The sequence below is a fragment of the Aspergillus foveolatus genome (genome assembly GCF_047715535.1).
Source record: "Aspergillus foveolatus strain CBS 279.81 unplaced genomic scaffold BDW70scaffold_3, whole genome shotgun sequence".
Classification (NCBI taxonomy): Eukaryota; Fungi; Ascomycota; class Eurotiomycetes; order Eurotiales; family Aspergillaceae; genus Aspergillus; species Aspergillus foveolatus.
In genome coordinates this window covers 927,436-949,527 of record NW_027396067.1, presented here as the reverse complement: position 1 = coordinate 949,527, position 22,092 = coordinate 927,436, and the positions used below count along the sequence as shown (strand labels likewise).

General features: G+C 52.8%; 5 protein-coding genes across 5 annotated transcripts; 4 read left to right on the top strand and 1 right to left on the bottom strand.

The window, feature by feature from the left end:
- Positions 1–941: 941 nt before the first annotated feature.
- Positions 942–10,199, top strand: gtb3 (glycosyltransferase family 4 protein). Its single transcript, XM_073744504.1, has 3 exons — positions 942–1,318; positions 1,370–1,459; positions 1,525–10,199. The coding sequence occupies exons 1-3, from the start codon at positions 1,253–1,255 to the stop codon at positions 10,099–10,101; spliced, it is 8,733 nt and encodes a 2,910-aa protein (XP_073600393.1). The 5' UTR covers positions 942–1,252; the 3' UTR covers positions 10,102–10,199.
- A 611-nt stretch (positions 10,200–10,810) lies between these two features.
- BDW70DRAFT_168810 (uncharacterized protein) lies at positions 10,811–13,268 on the top strand (the record flags this gene model as incomplete). Its single annotated transcript, XM_073742551.1, has 7 exons — positions 10,811–10,921; positions 11,060–11,203; positions 11,306–12,103; positions 12,179–12,635; positions 12,689–13,009; positions 13,094–13,188; positions 13,218–13,268. 7 exons carry the CDS (start codon positions 10,811–10,813, stop codon positions 13,266–13,268), a joined length of 1,977 nt encoding a protein of 658 aa, XP_073600392.1.
- A 161-nt stretch (positions 13,269–13,429) lies between these two features.
- BDW70DRAFT_156063 (uncharacterized protein) lies at positions 13,430–15,204 on the bottom strand (the record flags this gene model as incomplete). The annotated part of the gene is made up of 3 exons (XM_073740139.1): positions 13,430–14,199; positions 14,269–14,641; positions 14,695–15,204. 3 exons carry the CDS (start codon positions 15,202–15,204, stop codon positions 13,430–13,432), a joined length of 1,653 nt encoding a protein of 550 aa, XP_073600391.1.
- Positions 15,205–16,029: 825 nt separating this feature from the next.
- Positions 16,030–18,619, top strand: BDW70DRAFT_168808 (putative MFS sugar transporter; the record flags this gene model as incomplete). Its single annotated transcript, XM_073742550.1, has 8 exons — positions 16,030–16,114; positions 16,172–16,371; positions 16,426–16,616; positions 16,679–16,763; positions 16,860–17,095; positions 17,150–17,206; positions 17,273–17,657; positions 17,714–18,619. The coding sequence occupies 8 exons, from the start codon at positions 16,030–16,032 to the stop codon at positions 18,044–18,046; spliced, it is 1,572 nt and encodes a 523-aa protein (XP_073600390.1). The 3' UTR covers positions 18,047–18,619.
- Positions 18,620–20,473: 1,854 nt separating this feature from the next.
- BDW70DRAFT_128012 (uncharacterized protein) lies at positions 20,474–21,953 on the top strand. The gene is made up of 2 exons (XM_073735368.1): positions 20,474–20,605; positions 20,684–21,953. Exon 2 carries the CDS (start codon positions 21,187–21,189, stop codon positions 21,457–21,459), a length of 273 nt encoding a protein of 90 aa, XP_073600389.1. The 5' UTR covers positions 20,474–20,605; positions 20,684–21,186; the 3' UTR covers positions 21,460–21,953.
- The last annotated feature ends 139 nt before the right edge of the window (positions 21,954–22,092 follow it).

The window sequence follows — 22,092 nt, the reverse complement described above, 5'->3', positions numbered from 1 at the left end:
AGCCGACGGGTGAGAAAGTACCGTATGCGGATCAGATGTACGGTAACGTAATGTATTGCCAAGACGTAAATACCGTGAATGACTCATACCGGTAAGTATAGTAAGGACAATATGACGGAAGACGGTAATTGCAATGAGCATTTGCACACGATTTTCGATTTCTAATATTACTCTTCTTCGACAACCTCCGGCCGCTCACATACCGAATCAACCTAACCAACTTGGTCCTCCACTTTCGACTTTCTTCTCTCGCCTCTTGACCCGCCCGCCGCTCGCTGAAAGAACGCTATAATAGCTAAATTCGTAGCGATTTCATCACCATGTCCAATCACAGCGCCGCCATTGAGCCTAAAGACCCCATCCTGTTTCAAGCGCGGGAGACTCCCTGGACTCTGCTGATGTGGACATGGTCAACATACCGTGCAGATTCCACAACATCGCGACAATCCTAGTTCGTGGCCGGTGGCCACCTGCAATCGCCGACCGCGAATGAAACAGTCCAGTTTAGTGCGGCGTTTGGGCGTTTTCGTCCCCATCTGCCCGTCCATCATGGCTCGGTCATATTGCCCCCAGATGGCGGCCACGCTTCTTAGCGAGCTCCTGCTTTGGCCTCAACGTCTGCCGTTCTGAGACCTGAACCACTCTAGTCTGGTCTGGCCTGCAAACCTCGCCTCTATTTTTGTCACTGTCATTTTACTCCAGGATCGGCGGCACCGTCTTGGAGGTTCCATAATCATTGATCCATTATCCCGTCGGCCCATCCCCTTCGGTGAATGGAGCGAGCTCAAAGGAATGGACAGCTGCTCCGGACGGATCCAATCACTGAGAAACCATTTTTTCTTTTCTGGTCCCCTCTGAACGGTCTCCAGGGTCTGCCACTTTTGCCATCGGACCTGCAGCGCCTACTTTGCCTGTCTCTGCAACCGCCAGAGGTCCCAAACCCAACCGCTTCTTGCGGCCAGCCCAGTCCCCTATTTCTGTTGTCGGTCTTGCTGTCGGTTCTGTTGTCTGCGTTTTCTGCAGCTCACGCGGGCAAAAGAGGCCGCTTACGCCGTGGCTTTGTCGCCTGCTGCTTTATATACTTGCCGACGTATATACCCTCCGCAGCCTGAAACAATGGTCGCCTCCTAGACCAGCTCACTGTCCTGACTTCGCCGATTGAGCCCTTGACGCCCCTTATAGACGGCTCACCTCGGTGCTGATGTTCTTGCTTCTGTCACGGCCGACTTTTACTACCTAATTTTTAATCAGGATGACCCAAATCCTCCATGTCTCGCCCGTCGGGTGGGATCATATGAAAAATCACTGGTGGCAGTTTGTGAGCCCCCTGATCCATGCACCCTCCAATTGCTTTTGTTAATGCTTCCAGGTTTTGATTGGTATTCTACTGGGCAGCGTTACAGTTGGAACAGTATACCTTGTATATTCTTCAGTACTACGATGCATAATTTATTTGGAGGTAAACTATAAACACCCTTTTACATGCATATCGCTGCCGCATGGACCTTGCTGACTTCCATCTAGTCAAGGCGGCGCCCTGAGAAGGTGTCCCCCAGAGTATCCGCAAAGATTGATGGGTTGGCAAACAGGCATCTCAACTTGGCCAACCGCCCAGCGGGCCAAAAGCCCTCGTCTGTCGGTATCTACTTGGGAGGCCTGGATGAGCATTTAAGCGATTATCAACGTCGCTTCCTAGATGAGTGGGATATGTTGATTGTCGATCCCTATCAGTCAGGAGTAGTCGAAGCCGTCGCAACTGCTGCAGGTAAGCAGATTCTGGGCCGACTCGATCTTCAGGATGCGGCTTCCAAGGAGGATGCGGCTCTAGCGGCAATCGAGAAGATCGACAGCGCTCTGAGTCAGGTCTTCGAGGGCTCCGCCTTCAGCGGTGTCTTGCTCGCCAACTGGGAGAACAAGCTCTCCTCTGAATGCTGGGCCAGCGTGCTTCAAGCCATACAAAAGCTGGGGCTGTCAGTCTTCCTGGAGACTGCGCCTCCAGACTTCCTCCCGGACCGCCTTGTGCTACAGAACCAGGCCATCTCCGGCCTGGTCGTTAGAAACGCCAGCATCCTCCCTAACGGCCAGAAGCGGGATTACTTCCAGCTCCAGAGCATGAAATCAACAATCAAGGCTTTTGTGTCCGAGGCATGCATGAGAGATTTTACAGTCGTGGCTTGGGAAACGATTGACGACGACGCCACTCTATCGAATGCCGTGGTCCGAAGGTCGCTGCAATGGTGCAATTTCTACAGCGCGATCCCTTGGATCGGCTGTAGGGCTGCCCTGAAGGACGTCAAGCTGAATACGAAGCTGCCGGAGCCTCTTTCTTCCTTCAGCTGGCTGAAAGAGCCGGAAATAATGAGCGCGCACGATCGCTGGAGGGCCAATTCATCCATCGAAGACGTCAACGGTGTCGTCAGCAGCGGATGGGACGAGTTGCTGCCATTCTTCCCAACCCTCAGTAATCTCATTGCATCGTCAGAACGCGATAACGGCGCTCACGAGGATCTTACAATGACAATCCGTGACCCTCCTGACTGGGTTTCTTTGACCAAGTCCCAAACCAACCCCCTCTCTACTTCTATCGGTGGACTAGAGTACAACTCGTTCGGTTGCTTTCCATTAGGCGCGGAAGCCACTGCGGGCTCCTTCGCCGAGATTCTCAAGTCCCAGCAGCGTCTAAAATCGCTCGGTCTGCTTCATCCAGTTCCTCTTTCCAAAATGCAAAGTCTGGCGACTCTCCTGCGTCAGTTTCACGACGAATTCGCGCTTTCGGCCTGGGGTCCCTCAGATCCACTTCCTGGCCATATCAAAGAGCTTTCCAATCTTGCTGCCAATGAACAGCTTCGTGTGTATCTCGGGCTCGACTCTGGATTCCGCAAAAACGCCGATATTCGTTTCTGGGGTGTATATCACATGGACTCCGAAGGCTTCGACGTATTTGTGTCGAAGAACGTGCAAGGTCTCGCTGGCACTGTTCTACATACTTATCTGTCTGCCAAAGGCTGCCCTCGACATGTCTGCTTTGGAGCAGAAACTGCATTGGCCAAGTGGACCAAAGATCTCGTGGAAGACATTGGCTTGCCTCGTCGCCTGGTGCAAGATATCGACGCCCTGAGTCCCGAGGAACGACTCCTGCTCCTGCAGCACCTGTCTCTGACGGATGCACCAAGTGACCTAACCAAGTCGATTTGCGCCTACCTCCAGCAGCAGCTCATAGAAGGGACGTCTCTAGTACAACTCAAGCAGGTCAACACAGTCTCATATCTTGAAGGGTCTGCATCTCCGGAAACATTAGTGAACTCTCGCGTAAAATGGTACAGGGAACAAGGCTGCAACTACCCTTCGCCCTCGGCCTGCCTGGCTCTCTTCCGTGAGGTTGAGGCGACCTTCCCTCAGATCCTCAAGGAGCGCCGCGAAGCTGATCTTGCTCAAATCACGCGGGGTCTGTGCCAGCTGATGCAAGGTAAACAAGTCGACGCTTATACTGATATCCTGGCCCTCGCGCTGTTTTGCACTGCGCGAAAAGGAGCCCTTGATGAGATCTATCAGGAGGTGACTGATCGGAATCCATTGTTCAATGCCCATTCCGACCAGGCCGCTGCCTTCGCCGAATCCTTTGCTCTTGGGTCTCGCTGCGAGTCCTATTTTGACATCTCGCCCAGCGCTTTCGGAAAATTACTGTCTGATCGCTTCCGCAAGAGCTACAAGGACGAAGACCTTCCGGACTGGATCAACGGCGCTCCAGAGATGGCTACATCGTATGCCGGCGCCCAGATCGATGTCAATCCTGATGACAAAGTCAAGCCAATGCGCGGATATCAGCGGTTCACCTTCCTCAGTGTTTTTGCCTTCCCGGCTTTGATCGATATCGTTCTCCTTACCCTCATTGGACGTGGACTGTACCTCTCAGCCTTCATGACTTACGAAGAGCAAAATAGCGCCACCACTGCCTTGATGATTTCACTGCTGTTGTCTGGAGGCATAGGTACCTGGATTGCTTGCGGTGGTCCTTACTATCTCATTTCGATGGCTTTTGCTGCAACGAACATGTTCGTTTTCATTAGGTTTATTGCCGGTCTAGCATTCACTATCGCCGGTGGCCTTATTGGATTTGTTGTGGTGTCAGGCGTGAACGGCCCACGGGCTGGAATTGTCTTTTACCTCTACCTTGTCGCCTTGACCACCTACTTCTCCGGATTTGCCTGTCTCGCGAGCTTCAGCTATCCCGGGTCTGCATTCCTGTCCGGGCGCAAGATAATCTTCGCGTGCATTCCCATTTTGTTCATCTCACCGATTGTTACCACCTTTACCGGTCACGACTCTGCGATCTACATTGCAGTCATCTATGTTTTCATCGGAGCTCTGATACTGGGTCTGCGAAGTGTCGCTTCAAAATGGGTGACCTGGTACCAAAAACTGAGGAAAACAGATGACACGGAGATCCGGAAATGGTACATCGAATCATATGGAAACGGAGACGAGAAGGTATTTGGAGGTCTCAGTGACCCAGCCGTATTGAAGCTGTCGAGGGAGGCACTCCTGAAAGACGTAACAGCAGAGCGGAACCGCTGGTTCTTCAGCAGGCCTACGACAAAAAGCACCCTTGTGCTTGAGCTCGCCCGGGACTGGGAAGCCACAAACTTCCTCCTCGAGTGGTATTGCAGGTACGCAGATGTTCCCAGACCGATTCCCTATAGCTCGGGGTGGAACACGCAGACCAAGGTTGCACTAGAGTCTCTCAAGGCTGCCCAACGGGGTATCCGCTTGCACAACGCTTTTATCCATTGGCGTCAATCAAGCAGGGAAATCGGCTGTGGAATGCTCTACTTCATCGTCGCTCTTCTGGACAAGTGGGTGGAACTTCTCAGCGGTGGCCACCTTATCGGTCTCTCGGCGTCCTTGACGACGGCTTACCGAATGGCAGTCGGTTTCTCGTTGGCCTACTACTTGATTGGGGCTGTGTTGATTGACACCAAAGCTCAAGAGCTTCACAGCCTTGTTGGAAGCCATACTCCGGTGCCCCTCAAAACTGCTAAAGATATTCGAGACTCGCAGAAGCGAGACGTGAGGTTCAAAAGAAAGGTTTACTGGAAGACACTTGGCAAGTATCTTATGTGGCATTCATGGGGCCTTGCTTTCTCAACAGCCCTCGTCTGGACGTTCCAGTCGCACATGGAGGCAATGATCATGTTCCTCTCGTACGTTGCGGCGTACACCGGCTTGCTCTGGTACCAGTACACGAAAATCTTTACTGGCCCTCATGCGCTGAAGCCGCTGTTGGTTGGCTCTCTCGTCGGCCTACCGCTTGGTATCGCGCTGAAGGTCTGCCTTCCGCACTTTATGTACTCGCAAGTGGTCGGTCTAGGAGCCGCCACCTGGACAGTCGCATTCCTCTCCCTCATACCGGCCAAAATGGGAATGCCTAAGCGTGTCGACTCTCCCGTCGAGCTTGGCAAGACGTTCCACGCTTACACCGCACCCTGGGACGACCCCGACTGGAGCCAGCAGGAGCTGCAAACATTTTACGAAAGCATTTCTCTCATTCCTTCGGACGCTCGTCTCAAGCTTGTGCCGGCTAATCATCCGGGATCGGAGGTGAAGCAAATACTTATCTCGCGGAGAAAAGAGCCGAGAATTGAGGAAGCGTTCCCCCACTCCCAGGAACTTGTCGATACGGCGCTGAAAGCTTGGGAGGCTGGCGAGGTCTTGCTCGAGCTAGTTCCTCTAGGCTCAATTGGTCCTAATGTTCACGCACTGAGCTGTAGCACTTCTGACCATCTGAAGATCGCTATCGCTGTGGGGAGAGGACTAGACCATCGCATCGACGTCAGTGCCAACTGCCAGGTCATCGCTGAGACTCTTCTCCACGCTGTTGCCGAGTCGATAATGCAAATACCCCATGAACAGGCAGTGCTCGCTGAGTCGCTTGTGGCTGCTGGTGTAACGGAAACCACTGCTCGGCAGCTGCGCGAGGAAGCTGACACGCCTCTTGTCGTACGCTGGGCCAAGAAAGAGCTACTGCGGCAATTATGCCTGGGGTTCGAATGTGACTTTCACTGGGAGAAGCTGCCCAGGGCCGTTAGAAAGGCTCTTCTTGATCGTTGCCTTGGTCAACCATGTCGACTTTCCGAAAAGCACTATCGGTGGCTTGAGGAGAGCATCTGTCAATTCGACATCAAAGATCTAGCGGTCCACATCGCCCGCAGCAATCTTGCAGCTGCAGCGGCCGTCAGTATCCTGGATTATGCCAACTACGGAACAGGTGAATCCGCGACTTACAAGGAGTCCGAGACACCAGCATACATCCCTTACCTGCCTAAGCAACTTCCCACAGTGGCTTACTTTATCATGAAACCGCTGTTCTCGGTGTACTATAAGGTCGCCATCGCCCTCAAATTCGTGGTTGTTGCATTAGTTGCCGATCCGGAGTTCCAGCGAGAGTACAATCATGTCATGAGTCCTTATCCCGCCATCTTTCGGGTGCCGGCTACATTCGTGCTGAGCATGGTTTGGAATTATGCCAAATTCATGCAAGACTTGGGGCTTGCATTCTTCCTATTCCATGGTCGTGACAATGTCAAGCAGCTCTGGGATGAGACAAAGGGTATGACAATCAACATCAAGAAGAGCAGGTACATCGTACAGAGTCTCGACGGGACTTTCACAGCTTTCCGGCACAATCAACCAGATGGGGGATTCAAAGTCTACTACTACACGGGGACTCCCAAGACAGAGCCGCAGGGAACGAAGAGCCTCAGCTGTGTCAGTACATACTCGAAAGACCTCCTACTGCTCATTCGCCAAGAGTACAAAGGTGGTAACATTGTCAACGAATACCACTATGATTACCGCACCCCGACGAAGAAGGGTATCACCCTGAAGTTGACCGACAGGAAGATCCCAATGGGCCGACGATGTGTGCGCGGAACAAACCATCTCCAGAGCGTACAGTATAATCGTAAAGGACTCATCGAGGCTGGCTCTTACATGAAGGACGGCAATCTCATCCGCTTCAAGTATCACTACCGGAAGAATCCCCAGTTCGGCGATGAACTGCTCCGGGCTGAGTTCGCCTTGTCGCATATTACCTGTACTGTGTCGTGGTGTGCACCGCCGCTCCGCCACCCTGAGAAAGTCGACCGGTGGATTCCTCATGCAAAGGTTACCGAGGCTACCTTTGTCCAGGGCCCTGACGTCTACGAGGCACGCTGGCTGTACGATCACAAGTTCCACCCGACCATCTTCACTACACTCAACGGACAGAAGATCCAGACCCCGCCGATGATCGAGCATGATTATCTTGGAGTTCTAGCAAAACCCCGGCTCACGAGCTTTGTGCATGACAATCCTCTGTTCTATTGCGACAGTCTCAGCTCCAACATCTTTACCCGGATTCTCGGATTGACGAGGAAACGCTTCCCAGTTTCAACTTCGCGTGCTCGTTCACTCATCTGGAAAGCTTGGAAAGAGAAAGCTGACTTTGACGGGATTACTGTGCGCTGGATGGATGAGCGGTTGCTGCGGAGAGACAGGACACTATCGCCATACTGGCGCAGCCGTGACTGGGGTGATCTTACATCGGCAAAGAAATACCTCGAGCTCAGGGCTGATACCATTGCGGCGAGCGCAGATCTTGACGACGGCATTTCCAGCTGGACACCCTTGGCCGTCAAAGTTAGCGATCTCTTCAACTTCGGTCCCGGAGGTGACGCTGTGGTCAACACGAGGTCCAACGACTTTGGATCGGACACAGAGAAATCCCTTCATGTCATGGCGGCGGATAATGGCACTTGGCCCAATGAAGGAGGTGGTGTTTCTGCATGTCGGCGGGACATGATCAACTCTCTGCGCACAATCAAGTGGCATATGATCTGCGAGTCGGCGAACGATTTCGGCGTGCCGAAGCATCAGACTGAGCAGAACATTCTCTCGCTCAAGGTTATTCCGCTTTGGGGAATGGACTTCCTTACACCAACGCACGGCCTCTTCAGGAACAAACTGGACGCGGAGGTCGAGAGCGTCACATCTGCGAATGATATGGATATCAAGATGAACTTTATTCCCATCTTGACAGCGCTTGTCAAGGGAGCCCGTGCCGTGCATTTGTCCAAGGCTGATATCCGCCAGGCAACTAGGGCGCTGGTCAATCTCAACACGTTCTTCCAGGACTCGCGGCACTGGACACAGATTTGGAACAGCGAAATCGTCAAGGAGAGCTGGCGGGATCTGTGGCTTACCCAGGAGATGCCGAACACGATGCCTTCGGCTGAATGGTTCAGCACCGACTTGCCCACGTTGGGAACCCTCGATGTCGCGCTTGAGCTTTGGTACCGCTATCTGTTCATCTTCTCGATCCCCATTCCCGAGAAGATTCCCAGCGTTTTCCAAGCGTCTCACCACAGTGTGAGTGCTTCGTATGGTGTTGTATGCAAGATCAAGAGAAATTGCACGCTGCAGATTTGGGATCATGCGATCGCCTGGCGTGAGACGAACCTGTGCCTCTCGTCCGCTCTTTGCAAGCTTTCTCCGTTTGTTCGGAACGCGCTACTCGGTCTGATGCGAGTCACGTCCGCTCTCACTTTGTATCATGCCGATATCATCTCTCCGTGTGCCGACTTCTTCAACCCAGGCTGGGAAGTCGAGATCGGAACATGTCAAGGGACGATTGAGCACCGCAACATCTTCCGCCGCAAGGTCGACCCAGTTGTCAATGGTATCACCGACATGCAAAAGTTCGCCCCGGTCAAGGAGATCAAATCCGAGCGGCCTACAGTGACGATGCTTTCGCACGTCTGGTACGCCAAGGACATCAAGACCGCGCTTCTCGCCGCAGACATCATCATCAACCAGTGGAAGTTCGACGACTACCACCTCGACATTTACGGTGCAATCGACAAGGCCCCTACTTACTCCACCGAATGCCAGGAAATCATCGCCTCCAAGGGTCTCCGAGGACGAGTGACCCTGCGCGGCACAGCCGACCCCATGAAAGTCCTCGAGAGCACCTGGCTCTTCCTCAACTCTTCCCTGTCTGAAGGTCTCCCACTCGCTCTCGGCGAAGCAGCCCTAACTGGTGCGCCAGTGGTTTGCACTGACGTGGGCGCCTCCCTTCGCGTCCTCAGCGACCCAGATGACTTCTCCCGTTTCAGTGCCGTCGTCGCCCCCAACGACGCCCTGGCGCTCGCCAGGGCCCAGATCTCCATGCTCGCCCTCCTCGGCGAATGGTCTCAGTACGCCGAGGACACCGAGCCGGCCCCTATTCTTCCATCATCACCCACCCCTGAAGACGTCGCAAAGATCACCCAGCGCATGTACGACAAGTCGGAGCACCGCCGCAAACTGGGAATGATGACTCGCAAGATCGTCCAGAAGTCCTTCAGCGGTGACCGCTACCTCCGCGAGCATGAGCAGATGCTCTGGATCGGCAAGTCCGCGAAGATGATGGCCACGCGTGTCCCAGGCCTCCACGAGCCCGCAGACATCGCAACAGCCATCCAGCAGACCCTCCCCATCGAAGAGGAAGTCATCACCATCCCCCGCAGCGCCGTGCACTCCTGGCGCTCGTCCGCGGCCTCCGGTATGTCCACCCTGTACACGAGCTACACTAGCTCCACCACTCCCTTCTCCCACTTGAACCCCAACAACCAACCACCCACCCGCTCAAGCTATTACGCTCCCGCACACACATCGGCATCCGCCAACCTCCTCACCCGCCCATCCTCCCTCTACTCCGCCCTCTCCAACGCCTCCACAACGGACGCCTCCTCCTTCCTGCCGCTCCCCAACACCCCCCTTCCCGTTTTTGCCCCGCGGCACTCCTTCGCCCTTCCCTCTGCTCCCGGTGCCAATGGCGGAAACGGAGGCGGGACTTCACGCCCCCTATCGCCTGCAGGTCGAAGGTCACCGCTCTTCACGCGCGCTCGCCATTCGCGATCACGCTCCGGCAGTCTCTCTACGGGCGGGCGGGAGCAGCTCCGCGGCCTACAAAGGGAGGATCTGCAGCAGTATCGCAATTCCGACGTTAGCACCATCATGAGGGAGGAGTTCTTCCAGTCGAGTATCTACCGCGGGATCGAGGGTGGAAATCACCAGCTTTAAGGCTGAAACCCAGCGTCCGATGTTCCTCGATGTCTCTTATTGCGGTCCTTAGCTGACTGTCTTTCGTTCTTCTCTTTCCTTTTCCTTCCTACTATACTTCCCGCCGACGCTCTTGTCTCACTCACCATACTCTTTCTTTCTTTCTTTCTTTCTCCGTCCTTTCCTTCTTTTTTGTATATCTCTCCTGTATTTGTCTTATCTACCATGGTTATTCTGTGTGGAATAGGACCGCTGAGCTGTTTTCATCATGTATAGACTGGGTTTTGAACAATATAATCTAATTGCAGATACCCCAACTTGTCGGTCAAGTCCGCTACCTGTAGAAACGTCACGTAATATTAATCCGTACGGATGGGAGGGTATACATAGTATCTTTAGAAGAGGCATCGCCATGCTTGGTCGTGGGTGACGTCTGCCTGGACACTCTAGGAATATGCGGAACCGGCCACGCGGGGTAAAAGCCAATGGATCGATCTGGGGAAGGCGTCCCAAAAGAGTAACTCGAAGCGCCAGCTCGACCTGGAGAAGCAGCCGACCCGTCTCCTAACTACACTAACTTGTTGAGTGCCGCTTAGCACTACCGCTTCTGACCAGAGGGTAGTCTAGTTCATCTTTCCCTTCAATTCTGTGCTTGCAACACTCATGCTCTTTTATAAGTCGGACGTCATGCCGGACTCAGCTTCTGCTTCTGTGTCGACGAGGTTCAATAATGACAAAGCTCACACCAATAGAAAACACAACGAGATTCCCTCCAAAACAACCCCGAAATTCACCCGATGTCGCACAGGCTGTCTGCGGTGTCGGAAGCGGAGACGCAAGTGTGAGTTCACCTCCATGTTTCTACCTCCTTCCCCAACCTCTACCTTCTATCAAGGAAATGAAATGAATCATAACGCACGACCACATCTTGACTGGCCCGTCTTAATAAGCAGGCGACGAGCTCAAACCCCGATGCCAGAACTGCATCGACAAGAACTTCGACTGCAATTACGGGTTGCAGGTGACATTTCTCGCGAAGAACTCGATTACTGTTCGGGCGGACGAGATCGAGCAGAGCGGGGACGCAGCGAGCACGAAGAAGGGAAGTTATAGTAAAATCCAGGTGGGTTTGCTCTCTTCAGTCTTGTCTTGCTCAAGGATACTTGGTGATACTTGGTGATACTTGGTCGAACATTGAATGCTGATCGGTTTCTCCCGTGTCCAGTTCGTCAATGAGGATCCTCTGTCGATCGATAACCTTATTACCCCGCAGGTGTCTTCTCCAGAGTCGAATGTGGAGACTACAAGTACGCTGTTGCGGTTTCCCTCATCCCCTTCGCCCAGGTGTATACTCCCGGGGAAAGAGAATGGCGAAGATTCGGTCCACAACTCCGTTTCAGATAGGGAGACGCTTATTCCTGAACCTTACATAGAAGAGAGGGAAACCAGCGATACGTATCGCGGTGCTCGTTCTCATTCTCAACATCACGCAGCTCTTGCATCGTGGGAACTTGACGGCCACGCCCACGCTCATCTAGACCGCGCACCAACACCGCCAGTTACCCTTGAGCCGACGATCCCGCCGAGTACATTCAGCGCGAAAGACGAGTATGCTGTGCAAGGCCTTCTGGCGCTTGGGACACAGCCTGGGTCGGGCCCTGCACCTGAATCTGGATCTGGATCTGGATCCGGATCCAGATCTGGTCCTAGTGACGCTATTCAGGATCCTATAACTGCTAGTGCGGATAACCATGGGAACGGCGAAATAGGTCCTGTCGTAGACGCCGAAGGCACGCCAGGCAGGATGATAAGCGTGATGTCGCCTGGTTTTGTTGATGGAATACTACAGCCGACAGTTGATCAGGACGTGTCCCCGCCTGCTCACTCCATTTTGAGCTTCGATATTGGGGGCTCGGACGTGAACTCGTACTCCTTCCCCCGCCAATTGTCGGATTATAAGTCAATGCCTCAGACGTGGAAGCTGCAACTCCTGCAGAACTACCGATACCACGTAGCTCCATGGGTACTTTGCATCCCCTTTCCTCAGCTTCAATATAGACCAGATTTCTGAGAACGATCCAGCTAACTGATACCAAAGCTAGATATTCTCGACCTGGGCCATTCCTTCGGCATTACGGCACTTCAGATCGCCTTTGGCTCGCCCACTGAGCGACTTCTTCATGCAATATTGGCTCTCTCTGACACATGCCTGCGCGTACGGCAGGATCGCGGTTATTCCGATGCGGCTATCCAGCTCGAATCGCATTTCTATTCGCACGCGTTCAAAGCGGTCCATTATGAGGATACGGCTGCATCATATTCCGACTCCTTGGTGAACGCAGCGGTTGATGAGACAGAAGCTATGCTACTGCGATTGTTCGAGAAACTAGGAAGACTGGTGGCGGATGTTGCAAGGGCCTGGGCCATGAATCGAGACCAATACGAGCAGGATGGAGGTACACATAGCTATGAGTACAGGCAGTTGCGATCATTAGCGGATAGGGCCTACGGACTGGGTATGGACTCTGCGATATATTGGATGTTTTTGCGGATGGGTATGTGTTTCACTTCCTCGATCAAAAGCCTGCAGGTGAACTAACAAGAACAGATTTGGGAATGTCCCTAGCGAACAATACGCCCTTACGCACCTTGCTTCCATCCCACTCGCTTCCAAGTCTCTCCCGCCTAGTGCGCATCGAAAACACCCACGAACGGGTTGGCCACTACGCCCAGGTCCTACTCTCGCTCTGTGGAAAGGCTCTAAATATTTACCATCAGCCAGACGCTGCTCCAGCACACCAAGTGGCAGGCCCAGATAATTGGTTTCAGGTCTTCGAAAAACTAAGCCAATGGTACTACCTCCGTCCGCAAGAGTTCCACCCAATAGTTGAGCTGAACCACAACGACGGCGATGCGCTAAGCGCCGGAAGTGAGTTTCCTCTGCTCCTGTTCACAAACGGCGCAGCAGCGCTGTGCAGTCAGCTATATCACACTGCGATGCTCCACATGATAGAATGTAAGCCGCGGACGGCCGCGGCGCTGTTGAACCAGCATCAGAAGCTTAATCCGCATTCGCCGGTGCTATCCCCTCTGTGGCATGCGCATCGGGTATGCGGGATTGCACTAAATAACGATAGGGCCGAGTGCTGGGATCCCTGTCTGCTGGCATCCTTCCTTGTCGCGGCTAGACGTATGACGCACGAGTCTCAACAAGCGGAGATCTTGCGTGGCTTTGGGCGAATTCAGACGCTGACTGGATGGGGCGTTGGCGAGTATCTTACGGCTCTGCGCGAGGAGTGGTCCTTCCTTGACGGTGAAGAGTGATTGATACCTCATGGGGCAGCACGGATCATACGACTATATGCTGCTGATGTTGATGTGCATCTCCATCCATGGACGCCGAGAATTGCTGATTCATCATCTCTCGACGATTACCACTGACGGTATACCCCCACGCAAGCTCCAAATCACGGATTCGCCAGCAAGCACCCCAACCGGTCTCGGCCTCAATGCCTCGAATAGTATTGACAATCTGCTCATGCTCCGAGGCATGGCTGAACAGTCGTCCCGCAATCCAGAGCGGCTGGATCGCATTGTTCAAGCAACCTTGATGCTTATTGCTGATTGAGATTCCACAAATTCTGCGCGCATGCCATAGTAGGGACAATGTAGGGGATCGCGGCATCCGCAACCCTTTAGGCATCATTTTCAGCAGCAGTATGCAAGCGGTATGATATAGCTGGTTTGAGGAGATAGCGGCCCAGTGAACGAAGAGGATGTGTGGGAATGGCTTTTGAGGGATTGTTTGGATGGGGAGGAGCTCAAGGGGCCGTTCGGCTAGCCAGGTTTGGAGCTCGTCCCAGAGAGATACCCAGCGTGCGGCGAAGACCTCCGTCGTGCAGCCGTTGGCTTCGCCGAGTTCGATGAACTTGGTACGGTTGGAGACAAGCTCGGTTGTTTTGACGGCAAGGTAGACGGCGTAGTTGGCATGCATGTCCGGGGTTCGTGCTTCCTTGAAAAGCCTGTATGCATCTTCTTCCTGGCAGCCTACTGGGAGCCATTTGGAGGGGTGTAGAACCGTCGTCCTCGTCCCATCTGATATAAGCGCACCGCAGAGATCTATAAGTATTATTAGAGAGCCTCCTAGCAGTAAATGACAGTTGACGTTCACAAACATGAATAACTCACCCATTCGCGCATAGCACCAGAAAACAGCCTGTAGCAATCCCCCACAGAATCCATGAATTCCACTCGCCTCAAACAGGGCAGCACAACCTTCCAGATGCCGATGCCAGTCCTGCGCCCGGGCGGACATCATCTCCAGACAGCAGAGGAGCACGCACGCCGCCACGATCTTCGGGTCGCGCACCTGGATCAGTGGACTCAGGAGTCGGATCGCCTCCTGGTAAAGCTCGAGGCTGTCGCACCAGCCCTGAATCCCGGACTTGCGCTCCATCTGACGTGCGGAGATGGCGAGGATTGCGTAAAGCAGGGCGGGGAACGAGTGTGAGAGCGCGGGAAGTTGTTGCCGGAATGTACAGTTGGAGTCGAACATGTCGAGCTACACCGTTTACACTTAGCATCAGTTCTCGATTAGATGAAGCAGATACTCACCCAAGGCGCAATTTCTGCGACATAGTTCTTCAGATACTCGATCCTCCTCCGGCTGGAGAGGGGGGATCTCGACGTGGTTGCGGTCCTCCGCTGCTCTTGATGGGTTTGATAATGATGATACGGTCTCGATACCGTCGTAGACGGTGACGCACTCGTCCTCAAGTCTAGCTCGGGCGCTCTCTTCCCGGCTTCAGGACTACTCGCGCGTGTTGGTGCTGCCGAATTGGCAAGCGTAAAGAGAATCGCACGCAGTTCTTCCTGCGACGCAAGATATCCCGGGTCCTGCGAGAAGCCATCTTGATACCAGCTCCCGGGCGAGGAGTGGAAAACGTCGTGATTAGACGTCGTGCTTGATTCGGGAGGTCTTGTGTTTGTTGGAGGCAGGGATGCACGCTCTTCAGCACCAATCGTTTCATCTAAGAATTCGGCCGAGTGAGAGTGAGATCGTGAGTGAGTCTGAGAAGGCTGATCAAGTCGCGGACGCTTTGAGGGCGGTTCGATGCCGAACATGGTCGGGCTATGCGCGAGCATTTGCCAAATAGCGGAATCACGGTAAAATGCAGATGATCGTCAATCAGCCTGTGAGTGGCATTAAGAGACTCGTGGCACGGGACATGTGAAAAGTCGGGGGTCCCCCGCTCCCCAAGACCCCGGCTCCCGTGGGGCCGCCGGCTAAATTCCCTAAAAGGGAGAGCCAAGAAAGCTTCCACGAGGGTTGGAACGTCCATCTCGGAGGAAGGCCGATACTGCTAATTGTGGTTCAGATTACATTTTTGCTGTTCTGGGGGTTTAGTCCTGGATCCGGTCCAGTCAAATCTCGGTGCTGTTTTATGATTCGCAACAAGGAGACTAAACGAGGCACGTTGACATCATCACCGCAGCGCCAAAAACCCGGCTCGCTTTGTTCCTTGACGGTGAGTGGCGGAGAGTTGGCCTCGCGAATTCCGGGTGGACATCAATGACTGGACAGACCAGAGGAATGGAGCTTTGTGGCTGTTGATCGCCACCCCTGCCCGTGTTTCTCTCCACAGTACCCCGGGTTCTGTCTCCAATCTGCCTCCAGATTCTGGTCTGGTGGGTGCGGGGAAGTCTGGGGATGAGGGAGGTTTGGGGAATGGCGTGGCTCGAGATGCCGTATTGAGCGAAACATCTGGGGAAGGATTGGGCGTCTAGTAGCAGTCGCAGTATAGCCTCGCACCGCCATCCAATCTTGTCCCGAAGAGGAACATGCTGTGCCACCCCTACTCTGTACAAGTACGACACTGCCCGCTCCACTCCATCCTCTTCGACAGTTTCTGTATTTCGCAGTTGCCGGGATAGCTCTTCTCATCCACAATGGTGCAAGTAAACATGTTTGGCAGGGGGCGGTCGCTCCAAGCCGCCATTTGGACGGCCTGCGGCATGGCCTTCATCCTCTTCGGTATGGCCCTTTAACACCCTAGAGGGAAGTGCTCGTTCCGGTCCTAATGCCATGCAGGCTACGATCAAGGCGTCTTCTCCGGCATCGTCGAGAACGAGAACTTCCTGGACCATATGAGTCACCCCAACGACAGTCTCATGGGCATCATCGTCTCGATCTATAACCTGGGTTGCTTCACCGGCTGTGTGGTCAATTTCCTCGTGGCCGATAAACTCGGCCGTCGGCGTGCGATGTGGTTTGCTATGCTGTGGGTTATTGTATGGCAACGGCCGTCAGTTATTCGGTACTTGGTCTAACTAACCTGGTTCCAGGTTGGAGCGACACTCCAGGCATCGGCATTCAGTGTACCCCATATGATGGTCGGTCGATTCGTCACCGGCATCGGTACAGGCATTGAGACGTCCACTGTGCCCATGTGGCAGGCGGAACTGTGTGAGGCCTCGAAGCGCGGGAAGCTGGTCTGCAGCGAGCCCTTGCTTGTTGGTGTTGGTATTGTCATCAGGTGTGTCCTCATGTCTTCTATATCACACTTCGTGGGATGATGGAGCTGATTTGGTTGAAAAGCTACTTCTTTGACTATGGCATGAGCTTCGTCGGTGGCCAGATTGCATGGAGACTTCCCATCGCATGCCAAATGGTGTTTGCACTCGTAAGTCTCGCCCAGTTAATTTTTTTTGCTTTTTGCTTTTTCTTCTGCTTCTTTTCTTTTCCCCCCTTTTTCTGGTGGTATACTCACCCCAGCCAGGTCGTCATTATCCTCATCTTCGGTGTCCCTGAATCGCCGCGATACTGCTACCAAAAGGGACGCAACGAACAGGCCTTGCAAATCCTAAGCGACGTCTATGGCAAGCCTAAGAATGACCCCACGATCCAGGCGGAGCAAACTGAGATCCTCGAGGCTCTGGCTGTCGAAACGAAGAACGGCGAGTACAAGTGGAGGAATATCCTCAAGCCCGACAGCGTTTCAACCGGACGCAGAGTGTAAGTCAAGGGCAGCCCCCACGACCATGACAAATTGCTGACTCGGTTATCTAGTCTTCTCGGCTACGGGATGCAATTCATGAATCAGGTCGGCGGAATTAACCTCATAGTGTACGCCTCCTTTTCTCCCTAACTGAGCTATCAAACGTCTACCTGAGTAACACTGACAACCCACAGATATTTCATCCCAACCGTTCTTCACGACAATGTCGGCCTAAGCCGCAACCTGTCCATGATCATCGGTGGCTGCGTCCAGATCATGTTCGTCCTCGGCAGCTTCTTCCCAACCTTCTTCGTGGACAGGGTAGGCCGCCGCGCACCCATGATGTGGGGGTCGTTCACTCTTGGAGTCTGTATGATGATGGTGTCCATCCTACTCAGCTTCAAGGGCAAGGAGAATGAGCACGCCACCTCTTCGGCATCCGTCGCCTTTTTCTTCGTCTACATGTTTGCTTTTGGCGCATCCGTCAATTGCATCCCCTGGGTGTATGTGCCGGAGATTCTGCCCCTGCATGCGCGCGCAAAGGGAACGGCGGTGGGGATTTCGTCCAACTGGATCTGGGTAAGTCTGTCTGTAATACACACATGATATCAGACGGGATGTGCTGACAGCTGAAGAATTTCTTCGTCGTCATGATCACCCCGGTCATCATCAACCGGCTCCAGTGGAAGGCGTACCTCATCTTCATGTGCACCAACTTCGCTTTCGTCCCGCTGGTATACTTCTGCTATCCCGAGACAGCAAACTTCACCCTCGAGGAAATTGACTACCTCTTCACAAACCGGGAGAAGGGAGCCGTCAAGCTCTCAAAGGAACTGCACAAGGAGCGGAAGAAGTTTGGTCATGCCCGTCGGCTTACTGCGGACGACGGCGGTGCGCTGGGAACAGGCGTCAAGGGCAGTGAGCTTGTCGAGAAGTCGCCGACCGACGAGCATGTCGAGAACGTATAGATAGTTTAAGAGTGCTATGCCCACTGCTGAGCAATGGGTTAGATTCGATTTGCTTTGACAGAAATCTACTATTGATGCCGCATCATTTGTTGCGACGTCCGCAAGCTGGACTGTATCTAGCCGTCGCGCCCGGTGGTTGATCAGGAATATGCTTTGCGGTAGGAGGTCCTAGATCACCTGTAGAAACCGCAGATCTAAATTTCTCAACCAGATTTCTTCGCCTCGCTCACACCTTGTTCCCCAGGAGCATACATTCGAGACCGTGACGATGGGTGTTAATACCTGACCGTTTAAGACCCTATCAAAGAGTGGATTGCGGAACTGTTCGGCACGAGGCTTTGATCTATCGTCTTTGACGGGGTTGGCATAGCCCAGTGTCGCGGAGTTGCGCAAGTCTGGGGTTGGCATCGCCATTAGTCGTAAGGTCAGGGTGCTCGAAAGTCGAACGATATGCTACATTCGGAAGGAGCTCGAACATTGAACGGTAATGCACGTCCATTGTGGCTGCTCTGTAGTTCGTCGCGCATGTGGCCGACATGCCGTATATCGAGAACGACTGAATAATACAGAGCATGCCGGGCATAGACAGATTTGACAAGAATTTTGAGTTTGGAGCAGTTAAAACTCGAGTAATCGTAAGTGTCGTCCGAGATTAATTTACCGGAAGACTTCTAACTAGCGGTGTGCTGTTCCTGGAAGGTAAAAGTTTCTCGGCTCCGAAGTATACGGGTTATTAATCGCGACCCTCATCGAGAGCTGGTAGATTCGCGTTCTCATTGAACGGCTGAGGATGGGGGTCTCTGGTTTGAACGAGCCTGGAACTTCGAATGGATGATCGCACAATATCAACCGTGCCACCTTGCCTGAACGGGAGGAATGCGTCGAACGACAAAAGCAAATAAGGATCCCGTTTAAAAGAAAAAAGGGGAAAAGAAGAAATCCTGTTGGCTGATTCGAAGCTGAGAAGACTGTTGAAGGCGCAAGTCAGAATCATGATTTGACATGAATTCGTGGCAGCCCAAAAATTTGACCTGTCAGATTCCAGATAGTCGATGGATATCAAATTTCGCGACCTTCCTGCTGCGATGATGGATCCAGGCAATTGGTGCGAGTTAGCGTAAAGAACGGGTCCTTCACTCTTGAACTTGCTCGGTCAATTTGGAATTCGTAACATCATCTCGGTGACTGCACGGTTCTCCATTAGGAGTCAAATCTTTTCGTATCGCCTCGAGCGATGCAAGGATTATGTGAGTTGATGTCGGGTGTCATCAGGAAAAAAATTGCATGTTCTGCATTTTCTGAATCTCGTGCTGTGCCTGTGCTCTGCATTACCGCCCGGGCTAGCCTTGAAAAAGGAGGCTTGAGTAATGATTCCGATGCAGAGCTCACAGAAGACGCCGCACTCAGCTCCACATGCTTTATGTATCGAATTCCCCATCAGCTGGTTATCACCGCATCCATGTCGTCTTGTGTGACGGAAATATGCATGCGCTATCGTATCCACCAAAATCAAAAGCCAAGGCATGAGAGATATACTGATCAACGCCATGATAGGTGGACTGGTGGTTACGGCTCGGCAGTCAACTGGACATTTACCCCAGACCTTGATCAGTGCACTGTGCAGCAGCCAGCTTCGCTAGCCCGCTGCTCACTCTGGGACCGGTGCTGCATGCAGGCCCAGTTCAACTGTGGAGACAAGGTTCTAGCAGATTATGCGAGTTGCTGCGATATTCCAAAACATAGCTGGAGCCGAGGCTTCGGCATGCGCTAGAGTCAAAGCATTATACTTAGAAACTCTTGGTTTCCAGCAAGTGATATGTGATCGACAGGAAAGATACTCCGTAGCGGTACCAGATTGATGAAGACTCCAATGCCTATGCCGGTCATTCCGTATCAAGGATGGCAGGAAGCAGGGCGGCTCGGTTGTCTTAGTAGGACTCCCAGAGTGGTATAGTTCGATCCAACCGACTCCGAGGGGCTGGTTCCCAAAGGATCTTAATGCATAGTTCCAAGCAGAATTGAGCACCCAAAAAGTAGCTCCAGCTCCAGGGATATACCGTGCCATCGGTACGGGGTTGATAGGTTACTCTAAATGTGGCGCTGCTGAGCATGGTGTTCCCTGCAATCTCGCAGGTGTCAATACTAGCCGAGCTCGAGAATATTATCCCATATCGTGGCTTATGCTGTGATTGGGTGTAGTGTATGTGGTGAAATTGTCAGCTAGAATGACTGCTGACCACAGTAGAATTGGCGAGGCTGAGGACAGTAAATGCCGGAACCACAAGCCGTCAGCCCGACAGGCTCACAGCACATGGGCCGCATCATGGCGTGGTATCTACTCAATCCATGGCCGGCAGAGTTTGTCGCGACTCGCTCTCCTATACATCATCAGATGCTTATCACGCGATTGGGGTTATCTGTGTCTCACTTTGCTGAAGCTCGAAGATGAAATGGAATAATCTATTGAAATATACCACGAGAAGGAGTCACGTATGCCTGTATTTCTCAATTTTGTCGCTGATTGAATTCACATTGAGAGTTGCATAAACAGTCTCCAAAGTATGTGGTCCACTATCAACTGTCAGATCAGTACCTTCCTCTGTTACTATTTTTGCAAGGTGATCTTACTTTTGCAAGAGCTACGCTTTTCGCGACCGTGCTCTACCTTCTGAACATAAAGTTTTGGAGGTGGCACATTGACAATCCAGCACACATCTATCGCGCTCGTAGCAGACCCACTACTGGCCCTCTCAAGGGAAGAATGCAAGTCATGGACGGGAAGATCCGAACTATCCCAGCAAACCCAGTCGCTTGTATGACACGGCAAATTTGGTAACAGGGTTTTTGACCTTGAGAAAAGGGGCCCGCGGGAGGGGTCGAGATATGATTATCCTTTGGATGTATTGAATTGGGATTTCAAGCTAATTGTCACCCCAATCGATCGGTCCAAGCTAATTCGAAGATCTCCCGGGCCACAGGAAAGGATTGGCGTACAATCCGCGTTTCCACTGCAGCCCCGGGTTGTTAGCAGAGGCCGAACTATATAAGAAAGGGTACCCAAACCGCCTAAGCTCTGCAAGTAAAACATAAACAGAACTCCGCAAACCCCGATCTCGAAAAATTCATCGCAAATATTCGACATGTTCGAACACCCTTCTTGTGATCATCTGTCTTCTTCACAATCCATCCGAAGAATACAAGTCACTCGGTCCGTGAAGCCGCTCAGCGGTCCAGAAAGCAACGAAACAATGACTGTGAGTCGACAAATCATGTTCCTGCTGGTGTTGAGCAGACCTAACAATGTCCCGTACCATCAGATGCCTGGTGTCCGGTGCCCAAAGTGTCAAGGTGCTGGAAAAGAGACTTGGGTCATTCCAGGAAAATATTGCCATGTATGCGGTACTGCCTGCTGAAAGGCAAATTGAGGTATGGTAGTCGGCCCTTCAAAGTGTGGTCTACTTAGCGTCCTTGACTAACAAATCTATCCCAGGCTTGTTCAGAATCACAGAGCCCCTATCTGGAAGGATGAAGGCCCATTGTCCTCGACGGGGAGCAACACTCCATCGCTCCAACATAACCCGCTTCGAGGCACAGGCTGCAGCGTCCCTCACTCTCTATGCGTAGTTCCTGCGCGGGGTAGCGCTATGAACGTGGCAAAAACTTCCGGCATTCATCACATCGGTCGCATCAAAGAGCCATTCCCAGCGGAGCTGCTTGGGGAGAACTGCATGGGAGGCAGTTGTTATTGTACCAACCATGATAATGAAGACGGGAAATAATCGGGTTAGTGGTCATTAGGTTGACGAGTGCTTGTAATATAGATATCTAAACCCAGGGGATATCAGATAATGAGGAGACGCTCTGGTTTGCATACTGAAAGGTTAATGGATGATGCTCTCTCCTGGACGAAATTGGGGAGCCCTGGAGTCCTGGAGGGCTCCGGCTCTTGCCTTTTTCAGTAGCTTTAAATACTTATCGTCAGTGCGGCCTTATCTTGCAGGCATAAATTTAGCCTGAGCAGAAATAGCCGTGTACCTGAAAGACGT